Genomic DNA, 20,074 nt, shown 5'->3' on the forward strand with positions numbered 1-20,074 from the left:
CATCTATTATAAAACAAGGTTTGAAAGACCACATCCAGGAACAAGGAAAGCTAGAGAAGACAGCACAGACCGAGTTCCAGATTGTTCCATCTGCTTAGTAGGAATCTGTGTGATACACATACATGTATACACACATATACCTATAAATGTCCATACATATGCATTTACATACACAACATTTAAAAGTTCCTAGCCCAGGTTTATTTTCTCACTTTGTGCCAGTGTTGCCTAATTAGGCCTTAAAACCAGAGCTCAAACTGTTTACTACTCTGTCCAAGTACACTGCCACAATCAGACACTGAGTTCACCCAGAGACAAATGCTAGAGTCTTCCAAGACAACTAATAATTACACATTAGCTCCTTAAAGATGTCTCCTTAGTCCTCCTCAGGTGCCAGTGTTTTGAAAAAGCAGCATCTGCATGCTTTAGAGAATCAACACCTCCCTTCAGAGCGAGTCTGGGATGTTTTCACACAAAGATTTCTGCTCTCCTCAAGCACAGATCTGCAGTAGTGGGAGAGCCAGAATTTCAGCATGAACCAGGTACTGCCCTCTGATACATATGCATACATCTCAAACATCAGCAGGAACCTCCTTTATATGCACATATTTGATTCTGTATCATTCACACATGAAAACTGACAGCAAATCTTGAAGTGAAGAACCTATTCCATACAGGGAGGCTAAGAGTAAAAGTTCAGAGCACACACGTATGTCTTGAGAATACTGTTGAATACACTCTGCACACAGCTGGATGAATTCTTGCTTCTGCTTCTTATCATAGTATGCTTTCCATGTTCAAAAATGCAGAGAGACATTCAAGCTGCTAGCATGGTGAACACTTTATGTTAAACCTTTAACCTCCTCTGATTGCCCAGCTATGTTTCACCTCACAAAGAAATGATCATTACAGATTCTGGGCAGATTCTTCCAAACTGGTGAATACAAGATGAAAATGAGCAGCAAATGTTACTATGAGAATTAAATTATGCTCTTTTTCTAGAAGTATCTGAAAAAGCACAGAACGATTTCTAGAGCTTTGCCAAATGCCAGAAGATGTCAGCTCCAGGACCAGCAGTTCAGAACAGCTTAATTCCCAATTTATAAGTTTGTCATGGAAGGAAGATGTTTGATACACATTTAGCATACATACAGACTGACTCAGAGAGTCAAAAAAGTTTCCTCCATAATTTTTGCATGCCTTTCTGCTGTGTTTTATCTTTATTTTCTCCCTACAAAGAAAGAAAAAGTTAAAGTCCACAAATAACTCTACTCTGAAATAGCAGTGGGTTTGAACTTCTCAAAAATTGTATCATTGCAGAAACTCTGAAAGCTTTATTTGGCAGTGTTCTTCGAGAACAGTTAAGACAAGGAGTTATTGTTATTTAGTTGGAGTGGAACAACCTGCATGTAGGAAATGTGTGTATATTGTTACTCTAATGAAAGTAACTTAAGTGTAGCTGAAGATTTTATAAGCACTAAAAAAAAAAAAAGAAAGAAAAAAACACACCAAAAAACAACCCAACAAACAAGGACAGCATTCAGCTCTTAAGTACTGTGCACAAACTGAGCTGGTACCGAGTGAGGCAGCAGGTTCCTGGTTTTTTTTTTTAATTTATAAAAGAACTAATCCTCCCAACCCCACAACAGGCACACACATACATAGCATGAGGAATAGTTTAGACCCTGATTGTATTTTATCTCCTTCAAAGATTGGGGAGATTGTCAGAAGCCAGACAGAAAATTCATATCTGAGAACTACGACCTGCTGAATCAGCTATAGAACTCATGGCCACAACCTTTAAGTCATTTTTTATTTTTAAACAATGACTGTTGGCTTGGCTCTGTTTACAGAACTGTAACAGCAAAGAGCTGATGCTGCCTTAACAACTAGAATTCTTTATTCCAACCGATCCACTTCCAGTCCACGCTCAACTCTACAGAGGTGAGCATTAGGCTCTGCTCAGTTTCATCTGCACAACTCCTGTTTGCCTGTTTCTTTACGGAAAGCAGTAACACGCAAGAAAAACAAGAATTTGAGATCACCCGCTGCACGAAAGGAAAATCCTGGTATGTATACCATAGCTTGTGTATGCCAGCATCTCTGATAACTCCTTATCTGTAAGTGGAGTTATCAAGAGTACACCAACACAACGATCAGGGAGTTTGCTGTCTCCTTGCAATGTGTCTCCTCTCATTCATACTGCATAGATAGGCTTTCATGGCAGACTGTGATTCACGTGTCAGGAATGTTTGCTAGATATCCCCAAAGAGCCCACAGTCTGTGGTTATTGCTCTCATTTGCAGTAATTTGAAGATTCATGTTTCCCTCTTTAAATCAGTGATGACACATTGAAGAACAGGTCCAGGCATGGTTTGGGTTCATAAGGAACATTTAAGTATTGCACAAAATATCTGTATGTATCCTGTTCATGTACAAGTATTCTACATTCATTTGCAATTTGATCATATTCGCAGCTTACGCCCATTAATTTCTGCAAATATTTACACCACGCCACTACAAATAAATCCTTACTCTCAGAGTAGAAATACCATACTTTCAACACTGCTAGAGGTGCTGATTAGCCACTTGCTTGGCAACCTTAAAACGCAGACTGTATTAAGCTTTTCATGTTCTAAGTGATTTCCATGACTCTTCACCACGTATAGAAATTAATGACTTGGCTGAAGAACTTTGCAGAAGCAGGCCTTGGCTTTGTAATGTCACACTTGATTGAGAAGGGCTTCATTTCATACTTCACATGGGTCTTAAAACTGCTTTGTGTTTTAAATACTTCCTCATACTAACCATGGAAATTTGGACTTGGAAATCTATGTGCAAGTGAGGTGTACATAGAACATCTCCTGTAATTTGTTAAACATCACACACATTGTCATTCCTTCCCTTTCCTGTCTGTTTTTATCACACAGATGCACAATGACATACTCAAAGCCTTTTCAAAAGATCTAAAAGGGAGGGAGGAAGCAGAGGTCACAAAGGGAAAAGATGGGAAAAAGAATAAAAACAGAGGCAATCAGGAAAGCAGTGCAAAGAGCTGTAATGACATCATAACTTTTCTAAAGAAACTGATTCTAAGGACATATATTACCTTACAAAAAGTTATTAATAAGTGGGACCTTATTAGAAATGAAATACATAAAAACAGAAGCCTCTAAAAGTATTGAAGGCAATACGATAACCTCCTCCCTAATGCTTCTGAAAGACACGATTCTATGATGCACAAGACCGACCATCAATACTGCCTGTCTAGAACTTCCCTGAAATACTTCAGCAAAAGTTCAAACTAAAAGGCCCTCCAGAGTTTGGTGTCTAGGTACGCCCCAAGGTGCTATTCCTTTCTGTTTTACTTCAGTACAGTCAAGCAGCTTCTTAAAACCAGTCCTTCACTGTCAAAAAGTTTTTATCATTAGGCAGTAAATACTTGAACTTCTCTGACACAAAGCGATTAAAAATGACCAGTCACAGAAGAGATGGAATAAGGTGGCGTGAACGTTCAGTTTTAACATGACTTATACCAGTGGTTCTATTAAAACACAGCATTTGAACAACATGCTGAAGATAATTTCCTGTCCTTTTCACAACCACACTGACCACTTTCTTTAGTAACTACCATGTAGCAGTTGTCTATATGCAGTTTGGGGAGGGGGGAGGTGAAGTATTTACATGCAAATATTTGATTTCTTAAATACAGCATTATTTTCTTTTGCTTTTGTTTAGCAAATAGAGCCAATGCTAAATGACAAAGACTGATCCCTAAGCCTCCAAGTAGCACTTTAGGAGCTGCTGTTGAAATACAAGCAGAGGTGCCTGCTGAGTATGTAAGGACTGACTCGTTGCAAAACTGTTTAATGAAGCAAGTAGTTCTTGCAAGCCTGAAATTAATAAATACAACTGCCTTATGAGCTTATATCCTATGGCTGATCAACACTACTGTCTAAAGAGGCACAGCAAACTGTTCTGCTTTGGCTGAAGCAGACTGTAAAATAGGGTGTTTTTAGAACTCCTTTTATGTGCTGTGTTTCCAGAACAAAAAATATCTGAAAATTTGTCTAAATTATGTTAGACACAGTTTCAAGAAGTATATGAAAGGGAGCATCCATGGATACACACATAGCATGGGATGACAGAAACCCTGCTTCTGTTGATCAACCAGTTAAAGAGATTCTAAACTGAGGAATTCAAAACTGACCTTTCCCACTTACCTTAGTGTTCATACAAGATTTTCCACGTTTGTACTCTTTGTGACTTGCTCTTTTATCAAGCTTGTTCCACAAAGCTTTGGCCTTCCACGTGGTTACTCTTGACTTCAGTTTGCTGTAAAAGTTCTTACAGTCTGAAGGGTCTAATTCAAGTTGGCGTGTGAGAATATTAAAGGCCTGAATGGTACCTTTACATGTTGATGCTTGGACAAAGTTCTCAAATATCTGGCCAGCTTGACAGTATTTTTCATCATCGTTTTCCCCCATGTTCTGATAGAAGTGCTGAAGAATCAAGCTGGAGCTCTTGTACTAGGATGCAGGTAACCAACACTAGCATGTACTTCCACGCATGCTATTCCTAGAAAAGACAAACACAAGTTATGTTAAAGCATGCTCTGCGTGGGAAAACTCAACACATAAACTCCATATTCAATATGAATATAAAAACCCAGCATATGTGTGTTGGATGAACAGCCAGGTACAAAAGTTTAGGAGTGGCATTTAATAGGCATTACAAAGAAATCTATGTGTACTGTCACAATATGTACTTCATGGCACACAAAAGACCACTGTTTAAAAAAAATAAATAAAAAAATTCAATTAGCTTCACAGAACAATGACCACAATTTGCATTCAGTAATGAGCGTTAGATAACAGATTAAGAAAAAAAAGAAAAAAGAAAAAAAATAAGAATATTAAGGTGCTTTTCCTAACCAAAATTTAAGTCACAAGTACATCTTTAGTAATGTTTTGGTATTGAGAATCCTTGAAAACCTGCAGCCAAAAGTCAGCATGAAGGAATTCTCTTCTGTTGCACAAGCTAGGAGCAAGAGTGCAGCTTAGCCAATAAATTTAGAACTGGCCCAGTCAATTGCCACAAGCAAATGTACACAACAAACTAAGCAGAAACATTATCACGAGTTGCACCAGAACAGAAGAAATGGAACACGAGTAACTCCAGACAACCTTTTAAAATTCTTGCCAAAATGAGAAAGAGTTTGGTACTCTAGCAAACAGAAAGGAATTTTATCTCCACACAGTAAATGCTGAAGTTACGTGACTGGAGTCATACCTTGTCATGTGCTAATGATATAAAGTAATTACATTTGGCCCACTAAGCTCCACTGGCTTTTCCTAGTAATATGATCACTGTCAAACTGTGCCTGATATTCCAGACAAATACTCTTACACTTTGTAAGAGCAAAGCTATTCTAAATAAATACAAATTTGCAAGAAATAAAATACGTTCCCTGTGGCACTCCCTTATCCTTTTTTAACCTTGCTCTCTATCTCTAATGGGGAGTGTCTTAGAGTCAGCCAAAATCCAAAGAAAATACTCAAGTGGCTTTCATATTTTTCAAGGGAATTATTATAGGTTATGTCTAAACTTGTCCTCAGAAGAGGGTCTACCTGAACTCAAGTCCAGAGATGCAAATCTTATCTTCTTTTTCTTGCAATTAAGGAATTATCTACTGGTCCAAGCAACCAACAACTAAATCGATGTTTGCCTCACCTCTCACATAATCAGTTATTTTGCTTGGAACATCATCTGTTGGCTGATAGCTTTAGAGTAAATTCCTATAAGGGCCTTTGAAGTTAAACTTTTTAATTTAACAGTGTTCACAAACTATTCATTCTCTGCTCACATTTCCTTCAAAGAAGAAAAGAGGAAACACAACTAGTGTATTTAAGTAACTAAGAGACCTACCATGCCTATCTTAGATACAGAAAAATATTATGCAACATATTAAACAGATCCCATGGGGAGATATAAGGAAGCATTTGGAACACTCACATTCCCTAGCTATGCTCAAAATAAATAACCTTTGTGTGCACATCATCAGTCTGCTCTTGGTTTGTGGGTAAAATAAATTGGCAACATTGAGAGTTAGTACATTTTCTTAGACCAAATGTCATGATGAAATACACAGTGCCAAGAATAAGTCAGGAAATTTTTGTTTTCCCTTCTGAATACTTCATTTATAGTATGTTCTGTGCCCTTTTCTGAAGAGCTTCATGAAGTAAAAATCACAAACATTTTATATGCCTCTACTTCCAGAATGTCTAATCTTTCAAAAAAACAAAACAAAACAAACAAACAAAACCCAAACCAACAAAACAAAACAAAAAACCAAAGAACACCAAAAACCTGAGTGCTGTGAACTTCCACTGACTCAGTAGGAGTTGAAGACATCCAGAATCTTTCCAGGCTCAAGGCTTTGATGATTAACGAGCAAAATCCTCTAACAACTGCATGACAGCAGGATTGATTTTGGACATCTTGGCTGCCCCAGCACAAGTGGGCGAGAGAGGCCCGGTACAACTCTTACCAGCTCTCACTTTTGGAAAGTAGTGCTATGGATCAGCCAATAGAACCAAAATTCTATTGGGAAAGGGAAAAGGTAGGTGACTGCCACCCAAAGAGGCTGATCCAGCAAAAAACGTACATCTGGGCTTAAGCACAAATGTTGTTATGAAAGGAAGGCAACACAGGACAACTGAAGAGAGCAACAGCAGTGTAAGACACTACAGTTCAGCTTAAAGAGCTTGACATACCGCCCCCCATTGTCTGACAGCAAATTAAACCAAAAAGAGAAACACACAACTGGAAGAGAGATTTTCAACATTAAGCCAAAGTATGTTTTTTTCCTGGTTAATGGGGAAGCATCACTGAAACGCTGTACTGTGGACAGTTTGGCAAAGACCGTGGCAGCCAAATTAGGTTTTCTTCATGGCTTTAATCTCACACTGTTATTGCCTCAGTGCTACATTGACTAAGGAACTACAAAACAGTTACTTCCTCTCCACTGTTTTCACTTGCTCACCACAAGATTGTACAAATTAAATCCAGCATAATTGGTAAGAATCCAATCACAAACTAATTTTTCTACTCAGAGAGAAGACTTTTATAAACCTCAGCTGTTTCCATCCATCACAGAAAGGGGTGGAAGGGAAAATGCCATAAAAAAGTACAGCCATATCTGAACCCACCCGTGAGGAAAAGCATCAAGTGCCAGGGCTGATAATGGTGAGGAAAATAGAAGAGTTGGCAGGAGCCACTGTGGACAAAGTGACGGGCAGGAAGTTTGATGCAAGCTTGTGCTATACATGTATGCACAAACATGCACATGAAGCAGGCCTGGGCTTGCTCTGCCTTTTCAATGGGGATGGTAGACCTTCCCCAGCCTTAACATTTTCCTTTTCCAACACTGCAAAGCCATGATCGAGGCTGTTCCTGATTGGCATGAAATCTTCTCCTTCAAAATGCTCCCATCACACCCTTGTAGAGCTGTGGTGCAGCATCTCAGCAGACATTTGCTCACCAGCAGAGAATTTCTTCTTTCTGTGTCAGAGGTCACATTCTCCAAAAAAGCCAGTTTTGTGGTTGGGTAGGCCAGATGAGAAGGGAGATTCTGGTTACTGGCTTTTGGCTTGCTGAAAACATCTTTTTTTTTTTTTTTTTGGCATGAAGATTGTGTTGATAGATGACTGAGAAGAAAATGGTCCTAAAAAGAGATGCAGCTTATGGAAAACTACACACTTTCTTCTGAGGAACCAGCAATATTTCTCTGCAGTATCATACACAGCTCAGTAGAAATAATGCTCTAAAGTCCAGAAGTCTAAGATGAATGGAGTAATTCTTAACAACAGCAGGCTTCCTGTTTTGTATTTGTCTCAAAAACTTGAGAAGCAATACATAAACTGTTTACCTGTACTGGGAAAAAAAAAAAGAAGCAACGAACCCAAAATACCCCAACGTGTTTGGGGAAAAAAAATGAGTTTTTTTGAATACTACTATTTACTCTTTTTCTTCCTTCATATGCAGGTCATGCAGGGGAGGAAACAGACTTGAAAATCTCTTCTAGGTGAGTGCTGATGTTGAAACCATAACCTATGCTTTTCATAGTGACTACTAAACTTCTTCCGAAGTACTTTAGCCCAGTATAAAACTGGACCACAGAAAAGAACTGGAGAGCAGGAAACAGTTTGGAGACAGTTCTCTTAGGTCAGAGCTGAAGCATTCACAGGTATTGGCCACCCTAGGTCAGATTTGTAGCTAACAATAGGTCTCATGTTCAATGTATTAAATGCATGTGAGAATTTGGCTGTCTACGCGGCTTCCCATGGTATTACAGGAATCTCTGGAGGGCTCCCAGCCTCAAGCTGCAGACACTGGGAACAAGAAGTGTTGTACTTTGATAACTGGCCTCTCTCTGCCTCCAGTTGGGGAAGAAACAGGAATGTGAGAGGAGAAAAACTGAGAACTGCTGGTAGCTACCCAGGGACAAAGTGAAGATCCTACTGCAACTTAAAGGAAGGCATTGGGAAAAGGACAGAAAAAGTAGAAATTAAAGCAATGGTACATATATAGATACACAGGAAAGCAAACGCTAGCAGTCTTGGTTGGCATTCCTGCAGATGGTTTTGAGTGCAGCAAGCCAGACTTCTCCACTATCCGGGTAATTTCACAAATTATCACTAAGTAAATCAATGTACAAAGCCAGGTCACGTCTGCACAGGAAGCCCCTCAGCATAATACAGCAAACAATGAAGCTGACATACATGAGTCATTAAATGAAAATGACTAACTTTTGACAGTAATAACTGCAGAGTGCTTGTCAGCAGCGTTTTGAGGCAACATGCTTTGAAGCTTCTGGAGCTTAGTTGTCCTACTGGAGAGGGAAAAAAACACCTATTTTAATTCAAACTTGCAACACTTTTTAAGTCCTTCCTTAGTATCTTAGTGCTGTTTCTAATGCTTGAGAACAAGTTCCTCAGAGAGACTGGAAAAGAATTAAATTCCAAGCATTTCAATACCACTAATCCTGATTCCATTTTCAATACAGCCCTAATTTGCCAGGAGTAAATTCTGTTATTAAGACTTCAGTTCAGCATGCAGGATACAATACATTTATTGTTTGCTTAATGTTAAAAACATCAACAGGTACAAACGACTGGATTTTGCAGCATCTATAGAAACCATTCACTTTGGCACATGATCAATATCAGTAAAAATTACAGTATTTCTGCTATCTCTTCCCTGCTATAAAAGTCTAAAATCATTACAATAACTGACATTTGCATGTGAAACTGGATGCTTCTGGGCTTTTCAGCTTAGTTTCTGCTTACATCGGGCACTTCTTTTCATGGTGGCCATTTTAAATATAAATATTTATATCTGGAGGAAACACAGCTTTCTGGTAGTTTGGTTTCTTTGCATGTTTTCCTAGAACTGACATAATGTGATTCTGGTAACAGCTGAAGCTCTCCCTTGCTTTGCTTACGAAACTAGTTAAAAAAAAAAACACAAACGTAGATCTGCCTATATTACTTGTTTTCTTTTGTTGACAAATAGAAAGCATTCCTTAAGACGCACAACCCTAACAAAAACATCAATGAACAGAAATTACTGCTGAAAAAAAGCTTTACCAACTGCCTCTCCTTAAGAACAGCTAGATTCTTATCCTGTATTTTATATATGTATACATATATAAAGAGCTGACTTCCACAGAACTCCTGCAAAATAACTTCTCAGGCCAAGTATGGAATTCAAAACAGTTCCTACTGAGACACTCTGTGCCTATGAACTTAAAAGGTTACCGTCCACGCTATCAGCTTGTTTTGCCGAAGTCATACGAGACATTTCAAGCAGCCTTCCAAACAAGTGCTGCTGTGCTGATTTAACCTGCTGCATCTGGAGTCTTCCCATAACAAAATATAGTTGGAAGCGTGCACACAAGCACACTAGATTTGCAGTTTATATTTTAGATACATAACCAGGAAACATAAAATCCTACAGATAGATAGTTTTAGTTTAACCGTCACATAGATAAAGTCTCATTCCACGCAATTTAAAGACAAAAATTTAAAAATAATCCTGTTTATTTCTATATGTTGCTGCTCTGCAGTTTCTGGTTTTACAGCAGGCATACACTGAGACACTGATAGCAAAGCGAGATCAGTCCCTTGAGGCAGCAACAAGTCTGCATTCATGCAAACACAGCACGTGGACAAAGCTCGGGATGGGCCAATGGGCCACATGCCTAATGCTGTGGATGGAGGCTCAGGCACCTGCACCTGCTATAGTGGGGTTTGGATTAAGCAGAATCCTCTGCTTGCACAAGTCCTGCTCTGTGAGCATCTCTAAATCAAGCAGGAAAGATGCACGTTGCTGCTGCAAGTCCCACACCAACAGTTATTAGCATAAAACTGCTAAACCAAAGGCTGACTTTTTGTAGGGAACTCCAGAAACGCCAAGCAATCTTGCAAGCCATCCTAAGCTACCTGACTGTGACCATTAGAACCAGCGATGAGGTCCATAATGATGGGTTGTTGTTTGCTGGAGGCATTTGTGATTTCGATTGTGTATCTGACATAGCTCACAGGCCACACATTGGTGTAGAAAAGTGGAACCTGACAACTTACATCATTTTGGGGAGGATTTTTTTTTGTTTGTTTTTAAAACCTGGTGCTGCATGCACTAAGCCTTGAATGCATTTATTTAGCAAGAGCATCCCAGTGAATGCATGTCCATATAAAGGCAGAGAGCACCCAAACACACCCGGGTATTTTACAGATGGTTCAGGCTGAAGTCAGTTAAACCCATATCTGACAGCCTGCTGGGCTTGCCACATACCCTAGAGCTTTCAAGCTCATGGACTGGAGAAAAATGTGAACATGTTCACAGCAATGATATTTATCGTTAGCAATAATTTATTACTGATTTCTCATAATGAATCATTTTGCATTAAACTATGCGTGTGCCTGTACTGGATTCCAGAAAGAATCTAAATGGCCAATAAATCAGACACACGGATCACTTCACACAACTGAAGTCATCGGCTTAGTTTCTTTACGTAAGAATGATGCCTTCCTAAATAGAGCTAATAAGCAGGATGGACAGATATTTCTTCAAGCTAAAGTGCCATTTATGGGGTAGATAATTTTTCCAGGACCTATTCACAGAGCAAAATGAAGAGGAAAAAAAAAAAGGGAAAAAAAAAAAAAAAAAGGAATATTCAAGATCTAGATCACAGGAATTTTAAGAATAACAGAACATTGTGTTAGCATGAATATAAATTTCAGGGAATTTCTAATTTAATTGGTCAATATTAATGCACACATAAGGGTCACACACTGCTTCATGATCTTTCTAGATAATTAAACAAAGAAGTATTCAACTTGGGGGTTTGGAGGGTTTTGTCCCAGTCTTTTGTTTGCTTAAAGAATGTAGCTTACAGATAAGTATTTAAAACCTATTATTTCTAGCAAGGGTGCTAAAGGCTCTATTAAAAGGTCTCAAGTTTTCATATAGTAAACATCTTCAAAGCCAACTTTAAATGATTAAGCCTCATCCTTTAGGAGGCTAATGTTACATGTAAACAAGATAATAAAATCTAACCCTTGTTTAGATTGATTGCAAGAAAGAACATTTCTCATCTCTGCTGTAGTAAATTAGAAACACAATATAAACAACAGTAGACAGCTTATGCTTATATTTCTCCTAGGCTGGGATCACAAAAGGAAAAATATACACCATAAAGAATTTAACATCACCCAGCAACTAAGTGCCCCTCTTAAGAAAAGGTGCCCATTACTCAAGTTAAATGATGTTATGAAAAAGCCATCAGTGAAACTGTTAAACAGACAAACTTTAATTTCTTTGCCTTTCTCCCCCTGCTACAAAACTAAAAAATTCAAGCTCACTCTCTGAACTTGCAGCTTATCACAGAACAGGCAGTGAGCTGGTTGGTCTATCGGCAAAAGATTGCACACCTTTCAGTAGGATGTTAGGACAGGAGTCTGACAATCTCAGACAGTAACTAATATCCTATTTCCCATTGAGTTACCAACACTACATCAGCTCCCACACAACCCTGCAACACACAGCTGCCAGGGTCCAGATCACAGTCCCATCACAGCCACACGCATCCTCCTCAGGTCACATGAAAAAAACTATGTGGCACAAACTGTGCCTGAGAAGCACACAAAGAAAGCAAACTCACTAGCTGACAGAGCCAGTCAGCAAAATGCCTGGTATGGATGTAGCTATACCAACAAAACTGAGCCACATTTGGCAGCAGCACTTCCTCTAGTACAGCCTTCCCTTTGTACGCAAGGAGACATAATTATGGAAGTAAGCACACCATGAAAAAAGAACAAGTGCACAAACCAGGAAAAAGCAGACTCTTAGTCAGCAATTATGGGAATACTGTCGGTTCATGTCACTTTGAGAACAGGGATAATTCAGGACAGCACAACGAGATGGGCTCTGAGCTCTCACTGCAGTGCCAAGCTCAGCAGTGCCTGAGGATGTGCTGCCACATTTGTAGCATTTCTCCTCATCACAGAGTGCAGGGCAAAGGGTCCAGCCAGCCCCTATGCCTTACTGCCCTCTGCACCCAGGCATGGCTAACCCCTTCCTGCAACCGCTCACAACCAAGGTAGAGGGCAGAGAAAAGCAATCAGCACTGCTGCTGCTGCTCAAACCTAACTGCTCTAAGCCATCAGTTGGAGAGACCTGAATGTGTCATGGAGTGAGAGCCAGAGAACAGCAGACACCAAAATGAGACTGACTGACTTTTTCCCTGCAGGACTGGTCTAAAAAAGAAAACTAAAGTTTGTTTTCCTCACTTTAAGCAAAACTGTGAAACGAAGGCCATGCTGAAGCAAACTGCCCAGGGTGCATCTGGAAAAAGGAAAAAGAACAGCAGGGATGTTAACTGTCACAGAATTCAGGAGCAAAGCTTTCAGGAGCACACTGCAGGTTGTGGTTTCTCTCTCATTACTGGGGCGGCAGCAATTATCCAGGAGCTGAACAAGGCAAAGAAACAGCACACAAGAGCCACAAGACACCAACTGCTCCAAGCCACAGTAAGTCATCGGGCTGAGCTGCCGTCATCTGCAGGCATCACAGTTTCAGATCAATAACCAGGAATAACCCACTGAAAACAAAGACAGTGTGGCACTGCTGATCATCATAGAAATAAAACATTCTGAGCAATATTTTCATGTGTGTATATAGGTACTTTTAAGAATCATGTTCAATTGCTATAATTTTTAATTGCAAGTTAGCATGCAATGCTTCCTGTGGCTCATCAGAGTATTGATATGATCAGTTACTGCAAAATCCATGGGAACCATGAATAAGTTAAAGAGAAAAAACAACAACAACAAAAAGTGTTTCCGAGTTGGAGATGTTCCTTGGCTACAGAACTGTCAGCTCACCACCAAAAACCAGCCACTGAATGACACTGGGAAACTGTGAAGAGACTCTCAGAGAAGTCAGCCAGAGGGTGGTGGAAAACCATAAAATGTAGGCTAAGACACCAAACTCTGCCCTAGGGAACATTTACATAAGAAGACAAAAAAGAAAAGTTACTCAGATAGCTTTATAACTGCTTTCCTTTTTTGTCCTTGAAGACTGGACCCATCTTTACCAGAATAGATTAGAAGAGACATTGCTTCTGAAAGTAGAAGCAATATTTTTGGAAGAAAATGTGCAGCACAATTTCTACCCTCTCTCAGCAATACCTTCCCAAAAAAATGAAGAAAAACAAAGTACAAGAAAAAAAGATTCCAAGGGTTAGAAAAACATTATTCATTTCTGCTGCAGAAAAATCCACACTGCACAAAATAGCATGGACTCTGCTGCATCATCTTTCAGAAGCAACATCCTCGGGTATCCCCACCCAGGGCTCCAAGTGTTCATAAACCTGTGAGAACAGCATAAAAGCTGCCTGTATAGACTGCAGTGATACACGTTTGGCACCTGCCTCTGCCATTGCCACACTGAGTCTGAGCTCAGAACATCAGCACAGAGGTGGCTGCTGATGGATGGCTGCAGACAGAAGAGAATCGGTGTTTGGAACAGACAAAATTCTGTTGCCACAGCACAGGGATGAATGCTGACTAGGGACGGGCAACAAAAGAGCCCCTGTGTACCACCACTCATCACTACTTCGCCACTGAAACTACTTACACTGATAGAAGTATCTATAAATTATACTTACTGCATTTCATATTTGTAATGCATTACTGTGTGAAGAGAAGGGGAAAAAAAATAGAGAAAATGTTGAAGTGGGGCAGTTTTTGTTCCTTGGCTTTACTTTCCAGCTTGGACTTATTTAAAAAAATAAAAAGAAAAAAAGGAAAAGAAAAATATTCTGTTTCAAACAGTTGTTTGGCACTGCTACTTGGATTACCAAAGAGAACAAGCAAGTGATAAACAGTACAAAGCAAAGAAAAGCAAAGATGCCTTCTAAAGTAAGAGCTGAACAATTATGAACATAAAAACCCTTTCGATTTTGAACTGATGTTAAAAACAGGTTCTTCAGTACACGCTGCACCCACAGGCATGTGATCACAATTTGGATTCGGGTATTGTGCATTTACTGCATGGAGGGAGGGGGGGAAAAAAGCTCACATCAGAACTTTTGAACAGCTGGCACAACAGGTCCAAAAGGACACAGTACCCATAGCATAGTATGAACTTTCCTCCCCCGTCTCCTTTCCAAAAAGCAAGTCAACATACCAACTAAACCATAAATGAAATTTTCTGGAGAGAAAGTGGTATGGAACATGTTTAAAGGGAACTTTATCTGCTCTGAAAGCCAAATATTCGAGGAACAGTGCTTGCTTTTGCATTGCATGTAAAATGTACTAGGCACATAACCTAAACAAAAGCTCTCCAACCAATACGGTCAGGGGGGCTGGGGAGAGGGAGGGTGGAACTGAAAAGCAAAACAGCATGGAAAAGCTTGCATAGGAGTTGATTTTCATAATGCATTTCTAAATCAGAAGCTCTTGTGAAAAGGAGCCAGGAAGTGGCTTCAACAGTCACAGAATCAGTCCATTCCATTAAGATACAACTTGGGAGTTTTCACCCCTGCATTCATCCCTGCCCAGTGCAGGTCAGCACCAAAAACATCAAGTTCAAATAACACGTAGTCGAGATTAGTACAGCAAAAGCTTTGAACATAAGTATGTCTTTGGTAGCACTTCTGACAGGTAGGCAGGTTAAGAGGGTTTTCAGACCTGATTTTTCTATCAAAGCCAGACTGAACCCAGCTTCTTCATTGATGCTATCAGCTTCAGGGAGTTCCTTTCACACAAGATCCATCAGACATACTGCCGTCTGCATCAAGGGAAAACAGGCTACTTTCTAGCCAGATTAACCTGCTACCTTAAACTGCCACATTTAAAACTACATGCACACACACCCAAGGATATTTTACAGGGACTATGTTTGTGAATGTGTATTCTAGGGCTCCTGCTACCACTACTGATAGGGAGCCCCTTCAGGACTGTCATCTGTCATACTCCGTACTGTGGTCTATCTGCACTCCATGACCCAAAGCCTTCATCACCCCACCATGTGCAGCTGCAGCTCTCACCCCAGCCTGTTGCTAACCAGCACTCCTGGATATGTCCAGCACGCAGCCCTGGGCAGCAGCACAAGCATTCCAGGGCCAGAACAGTTTATTCCTAGTTGTTTGTAATTGGCATGGTAGGATTTCTCAGTGCTTTGTTTCAGAAGAAAATTAAGCTAAAAACGCCAGATGTTTGGATAAAAGAAGGGAACTGTAGAAAACTGCAAAAAAGTGACAGATGCTGAGTTACCTCAGTGGCCATTACAGTCTCTTCTGTTGTTGCCCACAGGACGAGCACCTGAAATGCTATTTGTATATAAAAAGCTGGTCTGAGATTACTGGGGGAGAAATAGGCAGGACGCAGCAGCTCGTTGGCTCAACTTTCAGAGTATCAATTAATTTTGAATGCACTGTTAAAGAACATATTTCTTTCAGGTATCTTGGCAGGAAGCATTCAGCAACACATGAAGAACTCACAGACAACGCTGTATTCTAAACAGGTCAGCACACATAACAGGCAAGAAGCCCCTTCCTTTCCAAAACCAGAAGTTGAGGGGTCTGTGCATACCCCTGATAGTCATCTTCTGGCCACTGGGGCAGCCACACTCACTTGATTCTTTGTTTACTTCTCAGCAGACCTGTACTGGCTGGGCTACTCCAGAACCACCATTTCTCTCAGCACTCTGGCAAAGCCCTGATCATCATCAGCAGGTTAAAAGGTCAGACTGGAGAACCAGTCAAACTTCTTTACAGCACACGCTCAACAGGCAGGGCCAGGGAACGTCACCAGGGACTTTCAGCATAGCCACTACTAACCTGTCTTCATGTCTCTGGATCTGCAAAATGCCAGAACACGCAAAGAAAACGTGCCATGCTTCCAGGTGCTACCTTTATAGAAGAGTCCCTCAGCCTTCGACAAACTGCTGTAACCTTACAGACACAGATAATTCCTGCTTTAAGAGGCACAATAACACAGCAGTTTTCTCATTCCCGGGACACAAAACCCACTTTGATAGCAACAGGTACCAACACAACTGCTGCAAGTTCCCAAATGAATTGAGCCATGCTCCTGCAAACATTTTACTTTTCCAATAGCTACAAGGCTGTCCACTAGCACAACTCATGGCATAACGCTGAAAAATTTAATCAGAAGTGACAGGAATATATAGACATAGAGGTGAAAAAAAGAATGGGAAGAAAAATGGGTGAAGCTGAAAAATAGAATGAGCAAGAAAAATAAATTTTGTTCAGAAAACAAGAATCTTGGACTCAAGCCACTTAGACACTTTCTTAGACACTGTCTAAGTGGACACCACTACTTAGACACTTTCTTACCGAAGCTTCAGTACAGTTCCTGTAAGTGACACTGACCAAAACCTTCAGGTCAAAGTATCTCCAGTGAAATTTTTAAATGTGCTATACAAGCAGAAAGGTCAGATGTTTCCACCTCCCCTTAGCATTGGCAAGGTTATCATTACACTGCCACTGCTGTGAAACAAATCCAGTCATCTACAATTGCACCACAGAGAAGATGGCTCTGCTGAAAACAGGGCAGGGCCTGCACCTACTGGGGTGTGCCAAGCGAAACTCATCAGCATCACAGCATATGACTAAGCTTGTATTTCGGTACATCGCTACTCAACCACCAAAGAGAAATTAAGGGTCACTTCTTTTTATCTCACCCCCAAATACACAGCAAAGTAAGTTATCTACACATTGAAAATGAAGTTTAAGGAGCCCTAATGGGAAAAAAGCCGCCACAACACAAGATGCCAACTTTTCATACAGGATAATGACTTGGAAGATTCTATGCAAGTTTAAAATATGTCAGGTGAAAAATAGTGAAAATTAGGATTCTATTTCTGAAAATAGAAAGGTAGAAAGGCAGATACATGTGACAGACTACTCATGTGAATACAGTCCTGCAAGATAAGCAAATATTTAATGCAAATCTTGTATTTTCTGCTTAATTCTAGTTATGAGGGGATAATATGCCTTTTGTCAATGACTGGGGACAGAACCATTGAATAGATTTCACTTTACATTCCCTATACCTGGCAGAAAAGAGAAAAGCTTCTTTAAAGCTCTTCTATACCTGGCAGAGAAAAGGGTATATTTTCAACTAATTTGGTATGGAGCTAATGGGCTACAGGTCAGGATGTTCTGCATATTGTCTACAGGACAACCAGTTAGGCGGACAGACAAGGAAAGCCTTCCCATTTTTTGTTTCTCTGCATGCTACTGCAGTAGAGCCAATAAATATGAAAAGTAGGTACTCAAGCACTTTGTGAGCTAGAAGAGCAAAAAGTCTGTCATAGATCAATGTTTACTTCTTGTACAGAAAAGCAAACCTGCTACACTATGTATGGCATTCCTTAGAAATCAGTTAAGTAAAAGCAATACTTATACAATTATACAGCCATTCTCCAGAAAATGATATTTGTGGTTATATTAGTTTGAGACTTCAAATCAGCCAGGACAGCTTAAGCACAAGTATCCTATTAAAGTCTTGGTCAGTCACATCCTGTTGAATGTTTCACTTCCCAAAAAATCCACAAAGTTTTACTTTCAAAGAACAAGAGAGATTCAAAGCTATCAGCTTTACCTGACTGTCTGATGCACACAAGCACTTTATCAGAAAAAGCTGAGTCAAGAAGTCATGAAACAGCACTAAGTCACCTGTGTGCTTATCTCTCAGGTTGAACCTTGGACTTCTCATAACACATAGAAGTGTCTCACCTTGCTCTGAGGTAGCTGTGTAATTCCTTTGGTTTGATGCACAAAGAACATGGTAAATGGGAGACTACTATTTTGGTTCCATAACTGAGACTGAAGGTGCTTCTACACAAGTAACCAGTAACATCAACTCATTCATTAAGTCTAGTAGTAGCTAAAGCAGCAGCAGTAAGCTTGTTCAGTGGTGTATATTTAAATGCATGCATAATGAAGGCATTAAAACATAACAAAATTTCTGTCTTTATCATGAAAAACTTTGTTGGACATTATACACACATATTCAGAAGGAAATCACAACTCCTTCCTCAGTAAAAAAGAATATGGAAAGAAAATAACCCCACACTTCACATTTTTGCCTAAGAAAGTGAAAGCTAAAGCCCCTGTAGGTCTCCTTCCTAACATAAACACAGAGAAGAATACTTCCCAGTGAGGAGTTTCAGCCCCAGACCAGAAGTAAACCCAGAAAGAAGTGCCTGCTCCAAGCAAGGGGCCCATATTCACCTTTGCTGCCCACATCCAGGCCTATGGCAAGCTCTTGGTGTGCAACACAGCTGCTTTGCAACTCCCCAAACCACCCTTCTTCAAGGACTGCTATCAGCCCCAGGACAACTTAACTCTGCATGGAAGTTCATGTACATGCCTGCAGTCAGCATCCCATTGAGCTCTCCTCCTGGGAAAGCAGTACTCCTGAAGGAGTAAAGCCAGCCCCGCTCTGCATGCTACCCCATATTTAACTTCACAATTCAGACACAAAACATTCATTAAAATTACACCACAGAGAATATAAAATAGAGAATATAAAAAGCAATTCTTCTTTCCTCAGCAAGCACCAAGGCAGGTTGGCCTAGCACGTATTAACCTATTTGTCTGTCTACTTATCTAGGTATCAGAGTCACAAATAAGATGCAGCTGACCTACAGCGCTGGCCGTCTTACTGTACGGTATGAAGTAGCTCAGCAGCATGTGTCGGAGAGTATTACGTTACTCATCACCCCTCTGCCGCAGTTCAGCTCAGATACCTACTCCCAAATATATACCAGATAGCCAGGACGAGACCCAGCACTTCATTAAATATTTGGCACATTGTCTAAAATTACCTTTGACACACAGGGTTATTTATACATCATGGCACACTGCATGCCGCTGTGACGAGATAGCATCACATAATACTGCATGTCAAGAATGCAAGCAACAGATTTAAGCCAATGCCTGCTTCAAGACACTTTTACAAGGAAGCCCATCAGAAACTGAGTAATATCCGTTTTATGCACTGAAAAATGTATGCTAGTCATTTCCAGGAAATAAAGTCAACCACCCTAACCCTTCTGCTCTCTCTCATATACCCCCACTGCAACAACAGAAAGAAGTTTCTTTTGTCTTAACAGGTTTGCTATGAGGACTTGCTGAGTCCCAAACACAAGCCTAATTCTTCCTAATGTATTTGGTAGGACACTAATGTTGACTTGGGGCAAGGGCAGTGTTTGAAAGAGCAATTATGACAAGAGGTATTTGGTTACATACACTGACTTTGCTTTTGAATATGCACCAATAGCTCATGTTTATGGAGCTTGTTTCCAAGCCTTAAAAGCGCACATTTCTGATATTCATTCAACCACATTAATGCTCTGAATACAAATACCATACAGAGGAGTGTCAGCTGTTATTTAAGACATCCACAGATAGAAAAGGAAGGAACCTACATTTTGCATTCATCCTACAAAGCACAACCATGATATCTGACAAATA

The 20,074-nt window shown here is 40.1% G+C and overlaps 1 protein-coding gene across 37 annotated transcripts in view; it reads right to left on the bottom strand.

Annotated features, from left to right (window-relative positions):
• Window positions 1-20,074, bottom strand: part of MICAL2 (microtubule associated monooxygenase, calponin and LIM domain containing 2) — a 155,362-nt gene that overhangs the window by 91,555 nt on the left and 43,733 nt on the right. For all 37 annotated transcript variants that reach the window (XM_085548429.1, XM_085548434.1, XM_085548451.1 and 34 more), the window contains one exon: window positions 4,224-4,578. In XM_085548429.1, the coding sequence (XP_085404555.1) occupies window positions 4,224-4,487 (264 nt within the window). In that variant the 5' untranslated portion in view covers window positions 4,488-4,578. The remainder of the gene's footprint in view (window positions 1-4,223; window positions 4,579-20,074) is intronic.

Source organism: Coturnix japonica, chromosome 5, assembly GCF_054131305.1.
Source record: "Coturnix japonica strain WE chromosome 5, WE-NBRP24, whole genome shotgun sequence".
NCBI classification, from domain to species: domain Eukaryota; kingdom Metazoa; phylum Chordata; class Aves; order Galliformes; family Phasianidae; genus Coturnix; species Coturnix japonica.